Here is a 15712-nt window from a genome sequence, read left to right on the forward strand (position 1 = left end):
CCCCAGGAAGCTGAAGGAAGTTCATTCCTGTTTCAGTGGATAGTGTGAACATGACTGCATTAGGAGCCATTCCAGTGTGTTTTTCTTAGCTTATGTCACTGAAGGTTTTTAATTTGAGAACTAGAGCAGTGCTTAGGAGAACCAATGCTAGCCTTGGAAATGCACTGCCTCAACAACAAATCCCCCTTTCCTTTGTCATACAAAATACTTGTGTCTTCTCAGCCATGAGATAATACTGTTAGTTTATTTCCCTCAAGTAGCAATTTCACAAGAGGTTGAAGTCAATCTAGAAAGTGCCAGTCCAGCCTTCTCGCCATCTGTAGCCACACAAGCTTGCTGCTGCCTTTGTGCCACCATTAGCAACTGTACGACTCTGGTTAGCCAGGTGAGAGAGCTGATCCCATCCCATTGTTGTGGTTTTCATAAAATCATAGAATGGCTTGGGTTGGAAGGGACCTTAAAGATCACCTAGTTTCAACCCCACTGCCGTGGGGCAACCCACCTCCCACCAGACCACATTGCCCAAAGCCCTGTCCAACCTGGCCGTAAACACTTCCAGGGAGGGGGCATCCACAACTTCCCTGGGCAGCCTGTTCCAATCCTCACAGTAAAGAATTTCTTCCTAATATCTAGTCTAAATCTACCCTCTTCCGGTTTAAAACCACTGCCTTTGTAAAAAGTCCCTCCCTAGCTTTCTTGTAGGCCCTCTTCAGGTACTGGATAAGGTCTCCCCAGAGCCTTCTCTTCTCCAGGCTGAACAACCCCAACTCTCTCAGCCTCTTAGGAGAGGTGCTCCAGCCCTCTAAACTTTTTTGTGGCCCTCCTTTGGACCCACTCCAACAGGCCCGTGTCTTTTGGTGATTTAGTTTTCAGTCAGACAAGAAAGCTCACTTGGATCTCTGCAAAGCTGCAGGGGCTAGAAGAAATGAGAACACACATAAAAGTCAAGAGCGCAAAGACAGCCTATTCTGATAGCAACACATACTCATGCTGGCTTGAGCCTTTTGGGAAACTGTATCTCAGAGTTGTAGTTTGATAATACCAGGCTGGTCCTGACACCAAGAGAGAGAAGTCTCATTGTCCCAGAGCAGTTTGTGCCTCCTTGTTCCTCCCGTACTGACACAAATGCTTCTGACACAAATGTTAACTTCGCACTTCAGATGTGTGAAGGAGGTGATGGTAAAGGAAATAAAATTAACTATTTCCCCATTTATTTCAGAAAATTCAGTTCCATTTTCCACTTAGTACAACACTGGGGCACTGCTGCCACCGTGCCATTGTACACACATATTTCCACCTAGAGAAAAACTACCATTTGCGTTAGATAAATGGTGCCACAGACGATCCAAGCAAACAAACAAATAAAATCCAATTACTATGATTATTTTTTTTATAGTACAAACTCAGAAGCAAGAGGAAGACAGATTTAGGATAGGTTTTTTTCATGAAGCACAGTGGGCAATGCATCTTCTGGCATATCTCCTAGACTAGCAGTTGTAGCATTCAGATAATTCTAGTGGAACATAGATTCAGTCCAGGCAAGATGACAGAATGCCCCAATGTTCCCATCAACATCGGCAGCATTAAGGATGGACATACAGCTTTCACTCTGCTCTTCATGGAAAGCACAACAGCACAATATTTAAATACATGGTCACAAATCACTCTTCAAAATGACTGTGCTGTTTCCCACAGCTTCTACAAAAATCCTTAACAGTTGTACCATCTTCACCACAGATTATGGATGAAAGAAAGTCCATTGGTCAGAATGGTTCACCTTCTTCTCTGACTCGCCCTTTAAAGTAGAATCCCTCCCTCTGAAGTAGTGACAGATCTACAACCCTTGTGAATACGGCTTGGCCCTACATGCATAATACATTCATACCAGTTTACACCAGATGTGCACTCATCCCTTTGGTTTTCCTGAATTTGTCATCTCCTGCTTACTATATATTTAAAAGCTATATACTATATACTAAACTATATATTTATCTCCTGGCTTACCAGGAGATAAGTTATACAAAGCTGGCAGTTATTTTATTCTCATGTTTGCTTCCCCTCAGAAGACAGCTTTACAAAACAATTTATCCAGCTGAATATCCAGAATAGGTTCCTGTCTTAACAACTTATCCCTTTTTGACCCCGTATTTTTTTGCCTCCTCAATGAGCTGAAAACAGATTTGGGCACACATGTTACAATATGTCAGTAAAACAATTTGGATTTAAAACTTTTTTAAAAATCATTTTCCATAATTCACATTTGTACCACTGAGGTAGCAACAACTTTTGCACAAGACTTGGAAACAACAGCTGGAGGAAGATTGGAAGCTTTTACACTGTCATGACCACCTAAACAACTGTAATGCGGTGTTACGCTCCAATGGTTTGTCTGCACTTGACTAGCATATGTAGGCAAATCCAGGCTAGCTTTAACCTCGTAGCACATGGATTACTAGGAATGAGGCACAGGCATTACAGACTTAATCATAATTCAGGTTGCCAAGTGGATTATTAGGGTCATGCTGAAGTCTCTGCTATCAAATCTATTTTTCCCCACTATAGTTATGCAGCTACTTCATTTGCACCAGAAATGTACATTTATTTGAGAATGGCAATGCTACTCTATTCTGGTTTAGGTTTTTATTGAGTTACTGTAATACTTATTTACATGTCAATGCAACTAACTGTATTGTTCATTTGACCCATACTCCACCTGTCTGAGTAAAGATTAATTCCTTCCCTTCTCCAAAGAGGAATTAGACTACAAGTCCTTCACAATATTGTTCAGCTATTTCCCATGTGGGTGATAAACACAATGTATGGACCCAATTCCGCTTTTCCAAAGATATTGTTTCACTTGGTCAAAAGAACAAAGGGTCAAGGCTACAGAAGCTTGGTTGGACCACTGCTACATAAACACAGCTGAGGCCCTCACTGGAGAACCAGATAAACATTTTCAGGGTCTCACTAGTAAACTTATGATTGCATTCCCCTAAATGTGTAATGGCAAATTAAAAAATAAGTGCAAAGCAGAAAGTTGTTAGTTCATGAGAAAAGCTTCACTAGCCCTAAGAAGCCACTCTAGGTGCCTCCACAATTTGGCAAGTCTCCCATCAGAAGACTAGACTAGAATTTCACAGCTAGTTAACATCTAATTAATCATCATTAAACTATTTGGCAGTAGGCAAAATGATTATGGTTGAATTAAGTCGTCATTGCCATTCGCTAACATTATGTACGATGTGGTTCCTGGAAGCCCTGTTGCAGTGAAGCAGTGGGGTCACGTGGGAACTCCTTGATGTTTACACTGCACCTTTTATTCTAAAGCACATCTCATGTTATGAGCTAGGACTGTCAGACATGTCTTAGGGTTGTCAGTCAACAAGAACTGTGCACCCACCTCCTTCTTTCCCCTCTGAAAATCTTGGCCCACAAACATACAAACATGGAATTTCAGCAGCTCCAGGGAATGACAGCAGCAGCTACCTGAGGGCTCCAGCTCACGTCTGCAGGAGAATGGAGCTGCATGGTTCCCACCCTCTCATGGAAGTTACTGCCTCCATGCCAGAGATAATTTAGCACACACATATATGCTCTTGAATTATTTGGAACCTGGTTTATTCATGTAGACTGAAAATGGCAATGATGTACATGAATATGAGACCAAAGAACCGCTCAGGAGTGGAACTCAAATGTTAGCTTTCTCTGCTATGGAGATGATAACCTCCTGAAGGAAGACATGTCAGAAACATGTCTGTTGGACGTGATGATCTCGGAGGTCTTTTCCAACCGAGCGATTCTGAGAAAATTGAGGAAAAACACTGTTATCCGCTATGGTCAAATTAACTTCTAAATGTCAACCAGACACTGAGGCAAATCATTAATGGATGTAGTTAAATCTTCCCAGAATTGCACCAGGACAAAATCATACGACACATCATGGGGTCTGTAATGGTCAAAAGAGCTATTGCTTTTCTCTTAACATCTAAAAATGCTACAGCCTCCATGCCTAGACTTCTATGAGCTCCTCACAACACCTAGGCCATCAGGACTAGAAACCACATTGCTGCTTTGGGGAAAGGACTCTTCACTTTCAGAGATTCTTTCTCTAAAGAAAACCTTGTAACTAAGCACACGCAAGGCCAGCAGAGAAAGGTCGGCTTGCTCGATGACTTCCTATCACACTGAAACTAAATCCACTTGGGTATCTGTGATCTAGCACATCTCAGAGATCTACATACTGCATGCAACAGAGCTGATCTGCCTGTTTCAGGGGAAATATCTGAGATTTCCTCCTTTCCAGTGAGGTAAGCAAGACAAGATTTCTAGATTGAAGAAAGGAATTTGTTCAGGGAAGGTCACAGTAACCCTCAACAAGCTAGTATTACTTTTTTTTCAATCGTATTGGTGGTTTGAGTCTTTTAGCAGCTCTGCTGAAAACAGCTCTGCCGAGCTTATCACTCAACTTCTGCAACCCCAAGAAAGAAATGCTTATAGAAAAGTTGGCACTGTGCACTGTCCTAACCATAGACTTAGCCAAGATTTTTGTCTGATCTTTGGTGGGAGTGAGTTTCACAACTGATAATGGAGAAATGCCTCATTCCCACTAGGAGGAGGCTGTGAATCAAAATTCTTCTGAAACTCTTCGCAGAGGGAAATGTGACCTTTGAGAATCAGTCTTTGGCTTATCTGAGGCTTTGAAAAGCAATGACTGGACAAGAGTCCAAATGATATTAAATGCTGAGAAATCATAGCTTCTCCAAAACTGCACACAGGTCCCATGTGGTCAATAGAAAGGCATATGCTTAAAAATTCTTTAAGAAGAGTCCAAAACTTGTGCCACTGCAGCTTCGGCCTCCAAATGGGAGGGGGAGAGCTCCTGAGCTAGCCAAAGATAGCAGAATGACTTGCCAACAGTATGGGTAGCTGCAACACAGCCCCCAGGACTGTGTTATTTCGACACCCAGCAGACAGATTTGCTCAGCAATTCAGTCTTTCAATCTGCTTTTTGCTGCAAATAATCTCTATAATGCTGAACACTGCGGAGAATAAATTTGGTGAAAGAAATGCCATCAACAGAATCCCCTTACATAAGGCAGCAACTGGTAGGATGTGGTGCTGGTGACTGCAGGTGAAATTAATGGGCTGTCAGGTCCACTCAGAAATAATGTGCAAAGATCATAAAAATCTCTCTTGCTAGTTGCTGTCTTGGTTGCTGTCTCAGAAGAAGTGCCAAGGACAGAATGGACATGGAGACCAAATTACCATCTCCTTGCTCTCTAGGCAGTTTCTGCCAGGTCAGGATTAAAGGCATAAAGTGGGCAGGGCAGTGTGCCGAGAGGAACTTGCACTGCTGCTGTTTTGACTGGATTTGCTTGGAACAGGAGAGAAGCCAAGTTCAGAACAGCAGTCTCCAGCCCACCCCTTCAGCCCCATCCACAAAAGTATAATTCACTTTCTGGAAATAAAACACTCAGTGATTTGACTGGTTCAGCCCACCTATGGCCAAAAAGAAATTACTACATGTATTCACCATTGGCAGGAAAGGTCTCACAAGCAATGCCCCTCTGAAGGTGGCTGCTCTGGACAAAGCATTGCCTGTCCTCAATTTCTGGTTTGTTATTTTCCTTCTCTTTTTCACCCAGAGTCTCACAACTTTGGAAAGCTTTAAGATGCGAGTGCACCAATCTACTAATGTGCAAAGCCCTGAAAATGCCTCTTCCCCAAACTATTAATAACGATGCATATAGGAGGAGTTCATGGGGAGGACCAAGCAACAGGTGGCAGAGATAATGTTACACTGGAAAAGAGCAGAGCTGCCACTGCCCATGTGTTGGGAGGCTAATGTCTCACATTCATTGTCATGTGCTAGAATGCATTTGGAGCACAGAGAAATGTCACACAGATGTCACACACAACCTGCCAACCCAAGTCTAAGAGTTAGTTCATTGTACCAAACTCCCCATGCCAAAACCAAGGAAGGATTGCAAACACTGCTTATGTTTCAAACTAATCAACTTTTAACTCTTAGCTATTGTATACATAATTTAAAGCATGATTGAACAAACATGAACATCTCTTTCTCAGTCACACTAAGGTCTTAACGGCTATCAGTGATGTCAAGAAACTCCAACTCTGGTGTTTAGAGTTAGGCTTCTGGTGCACAACAGATCCATCTGGTATGTTCAGTGCTTACTGCAGTAATGGCAGGTTTCAGCCTCAGGTTCATGAAGCCTAAAACTACACGTATACAAAACCAACATATCCAATGCCTTGATTTTTTCAGTCTTTGTCACCTGCAGCCACCACTTCAATTCAGAATCTTTGAAAAATCAGTTTTATGTCTCAAAACACCCCTTTAAATATGTAACTCTACTAACCAATTTTAAGGTAATCAGTAATTTGCTTTTCTCCTAAAATGATGATATACATTCAACAGTGTAGTAATTGCTTTATCAAACACATCTTTGGACATATTTGTGTGGCTGGCTGTCCAGAGCAATCAGGCAGCAAAATGAAAAAGCGCCCTAGCGTATACTGTTACAGAGGGGTAAAAATGCAAAGGGGTATAAAAATCTCAGCTGAAACCTAGTTGTTTGTTCTTTTTTTTTTTCTGTTAAACCGTCTTTTTAAACCACATTGGCTTACCTGTGAAAAGTGTTTACGGGGCGCCGGGGGGGGGGGGGGGGGTGGTGGTGCTTTGCATTACACACATCTATTGCAATACAGCAAACTTGGGAAGTTCTGTGACACACAAAGCACAGTGCATTACAGGCATGGCTCCCATGCTTTAAGTGTAAGACTTGTTTCAGGCTTGTTGAATAAAAGGTTTTGCAACAAAATGGTTTGGCATTTTCCTTTAAAAAGTCCAGATTTTCTGGGGGAAAAGGTTTTTTTGAACTGTTAGTTATATTGTCTTAGAGATGCTAGTTGAAATCTTACAACAGGATTAATGCAAGTACTCCTGTGAAACAGTGCAAATCATAAAAGTGCTTCAATCCTTTCACACCCAGAATATGGCACTGGGAATGGTGTTTTCATCCCCTACCTACTGTCTACACTGAGAAAAAAATACATGATTGAATGACTTTTAAGTGACAGCCTGTAGTGTTTCTACCAATAAAACCTGATGTTAACTCCAGATAGGATTCAACAATGCAAAAGTACCAAAAAAAAGAATCAGAAAGTCAAAATATTAAACCAAGCACAGAAATATCACTGTCATTATAAGTGTACAGAAGCAGAGGCCTGGGACATCCTGTATACGTTGGAGTGAAGGTGTTTCAAATCCTATGTCATATCTCTTTATGCAAGCCAAATTTCAGTGAGTTGATACCCCCTGAACACCAGACAGCTCATGTGGGCACAGAAAGAGTCCAACTTAATGACATCCCACCACATAAAGCCTTCAAAAGCCTAATTTAGGTTGGTCTGACAAGATGCATAGGCCATATGCATTCTTCTGATATTGAAAAACAAACACAGTCTGCAAACCCAACCTCATAAGCAAAAAAGCATACTAAGAGGTTTGAGAAATAAAATCACAGTTGTACTAGATCATAATTTCATTATGATTTCTCTCTCCTTAAGGAATTCAAAGTGTTTTATTCTCTCCACATAATGTCTTCCTCTAACCTCTTCCTTTTGGTTCCTGAAACTTCCAAAGCACTTCAGAGTGATACCACCCAGGAGCCAGTGCTCTTCACCTCAATATGAAGAGTATCCTGGCATCCCTACCCCACAGCAGAAAGCAGCTCTCACAACTCCTACTTTGCCAAGGACCATTTCTTAGAAGCTATCCTCTTTCGCTCAACACAGTTCTGTTTCCTTTCTCAGTCTTACTAGGGCAATGACTACCCAGATTTTGTCAAAGGATATCCTTCTCAGCAAGGTGCTGCTGTCCCTCCCAAGGATTACTCTTCCACCCAGCAGAGCAATGGTTTTTCACTTTTTGGTTTGGCCTTCCCAAGCAGGCTTTGTTGTACTTGACAGAGGCTAATCCCATAAGCTGCCCAGCTCAGTTGCACTGAAGTAGTACTAAAATTACGTGTCTCCAAGAATCACCAGCAACTAATGCTTTAAGCACCAAACTTACTTCTCCAACTCAGCTCTGGACAGGCTAGGCTTGGGACGGCTGGAAAGTTGCATCTCAAGGCACATAAGTTATCTATTCCTTCTCCTGAAAGCACCAGTTAAGAGGCTTTCCAGTGCCAGACCGTATGAAGAGTATGAGATGTGAAAGCTCATTTCTCATCATTTGACTCCTGACCTGGTGTTGAATCATAAGCGGTAAACTCAACGTGAAAGACTCCAAATCCCATTACACATTCCCTTAGCCATCTAGCATGCAACTGCCCCAAGCTGCTATTATTTTTAATCTTGTAATACCTATGATAATATCGATCACCAAAACTATTTTGCTTGTCCACTGAAGCTCAATGGCACAGTTTTTGCCAATTTCAGCTAACTCACAAAAATCCAAATTGAGTGAGTAGGCTTTTGCCAGGCTGATTTCTGCCAACTTACCAGAAGTCATTTCAGTAATGTATTATCAGCATAATCCAATTTCATTATGTCTCTCTTATCTTTTGTCTGTTCTTGTGCCTGCAGTAAATACGCATCTGTAAACTATTAGTACTTGGATAACACAAAAAGCACCTAATGAGACAAGAGAAGAGATGGAAAAATGTTGCCTTCAACTGAGAAGTTACTCAGCACTGAAAACGTAGATGTACACAGAGAATTATTTCCTCTGAATTCTTCTCTTATACATAAATAAAATTTTTAAAGGGCCAAGTCACCATCAGCAACTTAAGGAAACATCTCTAGTGACAGTTGTGGCTGTATTAGGATGTCTGCCCAGGGAAAATTTGTTGGGAGGTGGGAACCTTCTAATACATAGTGAGGCCACTGCTTTTAAAGTGAGAACTTCATAGCAAATGAGTTCCCTTGAAAGGGTCCTTTCCTTACCCAGAATTTGACAAGGAAGAAGGCATTAGCTGGCCCCCTTTCAAAGAGCTCCTTCAGGCCCCCTTTTTTCTCAGGGAACTTGTCATAAATCTGCCGGATATCCACCGCCTCGAGGTAGGGGTCATTGTAGCTAGGGCTTGACTGCCCAATGTGCACAAACAGGTGTTTGTTATACTGCAAGAAGAGGAAAAAACATGGAATTAGGAAATCATTCAGTACCATTGAGTACCTACTGAACGTCCATGGTTCTTCACAGAAGACTACTGGAACTCAATGAAGATTTGATAGCACTTTCTAAAAGAGCAGAAGTATTAGCAGAAATATCTCTGCTCATGCTGTTATTTCTTTCCTAACAATACAGCCATGCTTCCTGCTTTTTCTGAAACATCATTGTTGGGTTTTTTCCTATATTCACTCCTAAACTATTGCCTCATGCTGCTGCTAAAAAATCTGAAATAACCTGAGATACAGAGTGTTACCCGTCACAGGTCACTCAGTCAAACATCAATGCTCCTGTCCTATGAAGAGCAGTCTGAAATCCCACAGCAAGGTACCAGCCAAATACTGTCATTTTTTCTGAACTCTTCTACCTCAGACAGAGGAAATATAAGTGGCCCATCACCAAGGAACGTCTCAAGGTGCAGTATCACAAGGTTTAGTGAGACAGGGAAATCTTACCACTTCCATTTTATAGGTGGCACCACAGAAACATACTGATGCAAATTCAGCCCAACAGCCCACAGATTTAAGTTCCCAGCACACCAGAGAAATACGTGGCTTCATGTGATCTTACCATCATCTGATTCTGGGTTTATCCTCCAAGGCTGAACGAGACAGCTAGAATAGCCCGGCAGGGGCTATACCACTGTCTTATGACCTCAGTGCCTTGAACTCTGGTATGTGAACATCCATGACCCTGGAAAGGGAGGCCAGAAGCACATGGCACAGAGACACCTATATCACTACAAGCAATTCTATCCTCTAAGAGAAGGATAGCTTGTGTTTCCCAAAGATGGCTTTCTGCTCTCAGTAGAGCAATGAAGCAAGTGTTTCCATACACATATAGTAGTATAATATGTTCATGATGAACAGGAGCTACCTGAAGACCAAAAATTAATGAGGGGTGGAAGTCAGGTGTGTATCTTACTGTGTCTTGGTCTTGCTGTTGTTCCAAGAATGCAGAGAATTCTAACATCCAAAGTTTGGAGCTAGCAACCCTTCGTCCTTGCCAAGCTGGTGCTGATTGGGAAGGCAAGAGGCCAGTAGGAGACTCAAACCCTAAACACACAGAATTTATATAACAAAACTTAGAAAGAGAAAAGTTGGTAATAGCTTTCCACTAGAGCTGACTTAAAGCTGACATTTTCTTATTACTTCAGTCATCATACAAAAATAGCACTCACAAGGTCCTCAACTCTACCTGTGCTCTAAATGCCTTGCAGTTACCCACTGCTAAGACAGCACTGGCAGGGTTGGTAATGACATAAAATACAATCTACCCATTTTTGACACCACAAAAAATATATTCTGTAATTTTAAGAGGACTGAGATTGAGCCCATCAGAAAGAAGCATCACCATTAACACGATCATTAACCTCTCAAAATGGGAAAACTGAGAAGGAAAAGACATTTGTTGTTCCACCTAATGAGAAATTGGAAAGGCAATCACATTATGATGGAAAACAGTGCTCTAGTATATGCAGCATAGTGGAAGAACAGTACAGATATGTAAACTTTTATTTTCTGCTGAGCCAGGAGGAAAAGAAACCCAAAAAAATCCAACCTAAAACAGGAAAAAATGTTTATAAAAAGAAAACAAAATTTAAAAGCTTCAGCTCTCTCAGTAAAAGGATAGGAACAGATAAGGGAAATTATATAAAAATTAATTTTGTGCTCACTAAAATGTTCAATACGTAAAAATATTTTTTTAAAAATCAATTTTTAGTCTTTCTAAAGTGCTTGCTATTTTTGAAGTTAGACTAGAATTTCAAAGGAAGGAACTCCATTTCCTTACCTACCTGGTAATGGCAGCGGAGGCTGTACAGCATAAGGCTGTTGAGAAAAAGGTTTCACGCTACAGAAGTACAGAAAGAGAGATGGTTAACAAAACAAAAAAAAAAACCCAAACCAAACCAAGACTCTCCACCAACCCTTCACACAGTTTAGATCAAGTACTTCTGAGGGAAATAAGTGCTTTTGGGAAATTATCTTTCTTTGTGAGCAAAAAAAGGTCATGGTGAAAGACTCAAAAAACAGTAAGGGGCCGATTTCCCTGCAGGTGTTCGGCAGGCTCTCCCTGCAGCCTTGTTATTCAGAGATTCTTATCAGCCTGTTAATACACTTGTGCTCATTCCTTTATTCTCTCCTTTCAACCACAGATAGATTTAAATTTCTGCAAGTGGATACACATCTGGGATACACATCTGGGCTGCACATCTTCTCAGGCTTTTAGGTCCAGATTCAGAGAAGCTCAACACCCACAACTGAACCTAGCTTTCAAGACAGCTCAGTTCCATTTAAGCACCACCATAAGAAAAATCAGGACCTGGAGATGTTGTAAGGGGTTTCAAACAAGAACTCACTAAGGGACACTACTTTTTAAACTATGACTGATACATCCTAGTACATTCTGAAGGACTACAGATAAACTAGCAAAACACTGGCTGAGACCAAGATAAGGAAGCTGATGGGCCCAGGAAAAATCATATATAGGAGAATGATTCAGAGTTCATGGAAAGGACAGTAAGAGTGCCTCTTCAGAACCACAAGGGACCACCATACACCACCAAAGGACCCCTTGTATGCAAGCGCAGTTTGATCCGAGAATGATTCTGCACATATTTAAATGTATTATAATTAAATTTAAATTGCTATCAATCATTGTAACTCAGATTATGCAATCCTGAAACTTTTGTGTATAAATATGCCAAGAAAAGTGCCAGTAGGTATGTGAGCTTGGGTGGAATAAATAATGCCCCTCATACTTGACATCAAATAAAGAATACCTGTTTCTTAATGCTACATTGACGTTAAGAGGTTTTTCTATTCCAAATTTCAGTGACAGAGACATCATCTGACATCTGGAGTGGCAGATACTTCAAGCTTCTAAAAGAACCTCTCACGTTTATGCTTCCTCCATTTGTTTTCAAGGTAAAGGCATAAAAATCTACTTTTTATTTCTCCTAGGATGGCTTCCACTCTTTTACTAGCCACTTTTACCCACAAGATATTTTAATAGTTTCTCATCCTTGATCTGCTCCACAAACATTAGCAATAGCAGCACAAGAGAGCAGGAACACATGGCTTGAGTGAAGAACGTGCTCCTTTTCAGCTGCTTGTCCTTAAGTTGGCTTCAATTGCTCCCATTAGATTATGTGATTAAAAGGTGTGTGTCTCCATACAAACAACGGAGCACAGAGGAACAGTGGCAGATGGAACAACCTGAGTAATAGTCTGACAACTACATCCATGGCCATCACTGGTGAATCATCAGCCCATCAAAGGTTCATCTCTACACTGGGGCAGAGGAGCCCCAGTGGAGCAGAGGCCCTGCCCCAGCCCTTTCCAGGAGAGCCATCAGCCCCATTCTCCAGGTGTGAAACCAACCCAGTGAGCCAACAAGTGAGGCTTGCAAACCAGTCACCTGAGGGCTGTTGTCTAGACGGTATGGGACATGTTATGGAACACCAGGGAAGAGCACTTATGGGGATGAATTTATTATAGGGAGAATATGGCAATAAAAGGTGCCAGTCACATGTAAGAAGGTCAGTACAGGTGTTTGTCCATGCCCTGCACCTTGGCAGTGCAGTCTATCTTCTCACTAAATTCTGATTGTTTTCTTGCACAAGGAGCTCTCAGCTCTGTGTGTGGTTGTTACTGGAGTGCCAGCAGCAAGTGAAGGTGTGAGCACTAGTGATTATCAAGTCAGACTAGCCAGCAAGTAGATGGTTTGGGAGCCAGCTGTGTGTGTCTCCAGGGGTAAGGATGCTTTCAGAGGGACCAAGAGGTTCAGGCCAAATGACAGAAATATTGTGGAGTCTGGAGCTTGACTGAAAGATAATTTTGTACATGTGTATGTATCTGGTTGAACTTGGCAGCGTGGAGTTGCAGCAGCCTTGCCTCTATCAGGCTGTTGGATTCAGCAGCTCCCAAAAATAACCCATATTAGGCTGCTGGAATCGTGGGACTCATTAAAGGGGTGTTGAAGGTACCTTATGAAGACATTGAGGTTTATCTATTTAAGACTCTCTTGTGACTCTCAGTGTGTCTTCAACCATGGGCCTCAAGTCTCAGATACATGGTCAGAGAATCTGAGAGCAAAGACTACATTATCTTAGCATTTCATAAATCTTGTAATAGCTAATGGTGTCCCTCAGACAGCACAAAGGAAGCAACAGAAGCACCTGCTTTGGAGGCTCACATGAAGGAATACTCACTCTTGGGAAGATCCAGCTTGGCCTGGCAAAGGTCCTTGCCAAAACTGCAAGAGAACAACATACAGGCAAAAGTTACTACTCTTAAGACACAGATGAAAAGCAAGGCTTGCTCCTTTCTGGGGAAAGAAACTGCAAGCTCACAGACTTTTAAAGATGTGACTGAGTTGTATCTCTTCTTTCTGCTTTCCTGGTTTCATCCCTGTGGAGGTGCTGACTGGTCTTCATTTTCTCCCTACACACTACTACTAGTTACATGCGAGCAACTGTCACAATAGTGTGCTTTAACAGTAAATATTATGCATGCACCTTATGCCTCCATCTCCAAAGCTTTAATGATGCTTATTCTCTTGGAGCGACTATTCTCCCTAAGAGGCCTCCACAGAAGTATTTTGGCAGAAATCAACACTCGGTAAAAGCTCACTAGGCCCAACTCAAAGTTAGGGGATGCTGACATGCCTCCTCTATTAAGGCTTTTATAGAAAAAAAATCAACTTGCGATCTAAGCACTCGGGATAAGCTTGGGAATTATAAACCTAAGAAAGGATCAGGATGGCCCAAACAGTTTTAATTCAACAAGTTCCTGGACTAAGGAAGTGATACACCTAAAAATACTTCAGACAGCTGAAAACCCAAAGGATCTGATTGTTTTCTCAACTGTGTCATTTTTTAAAAAGCACTTAGTGAAACTCTATTGCTTTACATCAATGTGAGCAAAGAATCAGACCCAAACTGTTGAAGACATATGACAGATTTATTCTACAAAGACAACACCTTTTGGCCCATTCTTTCTGTTGTTCTCAGGATTTTCCTGAGCAGGTTACAACACCCTTTCAAATACTCAAGTGTCTTCAGCCCACCTCCACCGAGACACTGATTCACTCACCCCAGAAACAGCAGGATAGGCTGGTCGTGGAAGACCAGGCAAGGCCATTTTACTATGGAAGGCAGTTGCAGAGATAATCTGGGCAGATGACATTGTAGCCATACTCTGCATTGCTTTATCTTTAGCTGCCTGATCCTGTGGGCAAGAGTAGAAACAGAAAAGACACAATTATTATAATGATAAACAAGCTCCCCGGTCTAATGCTGCATAACCAGGATTCTTACCAGCTTCTTTGTATGGAAGAAGCATCTCTGAAAACCTGGGCAGCAGACTCACCAAGAACAGTCCTAAGAACTCTCCAAAGCGTGTAAGCCTTTCATCCATTACCATCGCTTCAGATGTGATTAATCATCCTTTCTGAAATGCTGGGATCACTGGTTTAGAGACTGCTAAGCATTTATCCTTTCTGTCTGAAGGCTTTCAGCTGCACAGCTGAATTGTTTTGTTATGGAAAGTACAACCCTAAGTGACTTCTGTGTTTTAATCATTAGTAAGGATATTCAATGGGGAAGACTCTTGTTTATCAAAAAAACCCTCTAAAAACAAGCTCACAAAAGGAGTTTGTCATCATCACTGCAAAAAGACTAACTCAATTTGGGACTGCATTAGTCTCAGGTAGAGCTTATCAATTTTATTCCCATCCCTGAGGAAACAGGGAATCTTAATAATCTCCCACAGCACATATGCAAGGACATTCCTCTTTCTATTTTAACAGGACTGTAGAATTGCACATATTTTTACAGGCAATGACAGCACAACAGCTAAGGGTTCTGATGTATGTTTAAAACAAACATCATTCTTCATTTCTTCTTCCAATGAATAAACAGATAAACAGAAGCACTTCCCTACTTTCTGCCTTTCCTCCTACTTCCCCTACAATTACTTTTCATCTTTCAAACACTTCACATTTACCTGTGACCTTACAATTATCATGGCAATGCCACAGATGAATTCATGGCTTGGAGAAACCACTGGAAGAGGTAAGCTCTAGCCATTCAGGAATTCACACTTCCCACTTACGCTCCTTGAGCTGCAGGAAGTTCTCACCCTTGGGTCTCCATTCTCCTTAACCCCTCCACTTTCCCTAAGGTTTTCTTAAGTTCAGAGCCCAGAGATTCTGATGTGTCTAACACAAAAACATTTTGAGAAGGCATAATGAAAGCTCAAGAATAAATTATAACCTTTAGGAGGAATTACCAGTAGGAATGGAGAAAACTTACATATCTTATTTTTTACAGTATCAGTGACACCTGTTAGTACCATTCAAGTGAATGGAAGCGAAACATTTCAATTGCTGAGAAAGTTCCTAGATTCTCCAAAGCTAAGGGAAAGTATTCCAGAATCCAGTTTAAATGATGTTTTAGGAAATACTTTAAGAATACAGAATCACACAATATTAGGAGCTGGAAGGCACCTCGAAAGA

The 15712-nt window shown here is 41.5% G+C and overlaps 1 protein-coding gene across 1 annotated transcript in view; it reads right to left on the bottom strand.

Annotated features, from left to right (window-relative positions):
* The window catches only part of TEAD4 (TEA domain family member 4), a 19846-nt gene extending 5420 nt beyond the window's left edge, over positions 1 to 14426 (bottom strand). Inside the window, exons 1-5 of the mRNA XM_010184247.1 lie at positions 14290 to 14426; positions 13407 to 13450; positions 10989 to 11044; positions 10118 to 10248; positions 8971 to 9144 (exon numbers count right to left, since the gene is read on the bottom strand). Of these exons, the coding sequence (XP_010182549.1) occupies positions 8971 to 9144; positions 10118 to 10248; positions 10989 to 11044; positions 13407 to 13450; positions 14290 to 14400 (516 nt within the window). The 5' untranslated portion in view covers positions 14401 to 14426. The remainder of the gene's footprint in view (positions 1 to 8970; positions 9145 to 10117; positions 10249 to 10988; positions 11045 to 13406; positions 13451 to 14289) is intronic.
* Between the last annotated feature and the right edge of the window lie 1286 nt (positions 14427 to 15712).

This window comes from Mesitornis unicolor, unplaced genomic scaffold (genome assembly GCF_000695765.1).
Source record: "Mesitornis unicolor isolate BGI_N332 unplaced genomic scaffold, ASM69576v1 scaffold19555, whole genome shotgun sequence".
NCBI classification, from domain to species: Eukaryota; Metazoa; Chordata; class Aves; order Mesitornithiformes; family Mesitornithidae; genus Mesitornis; species Mesitornis unicolor.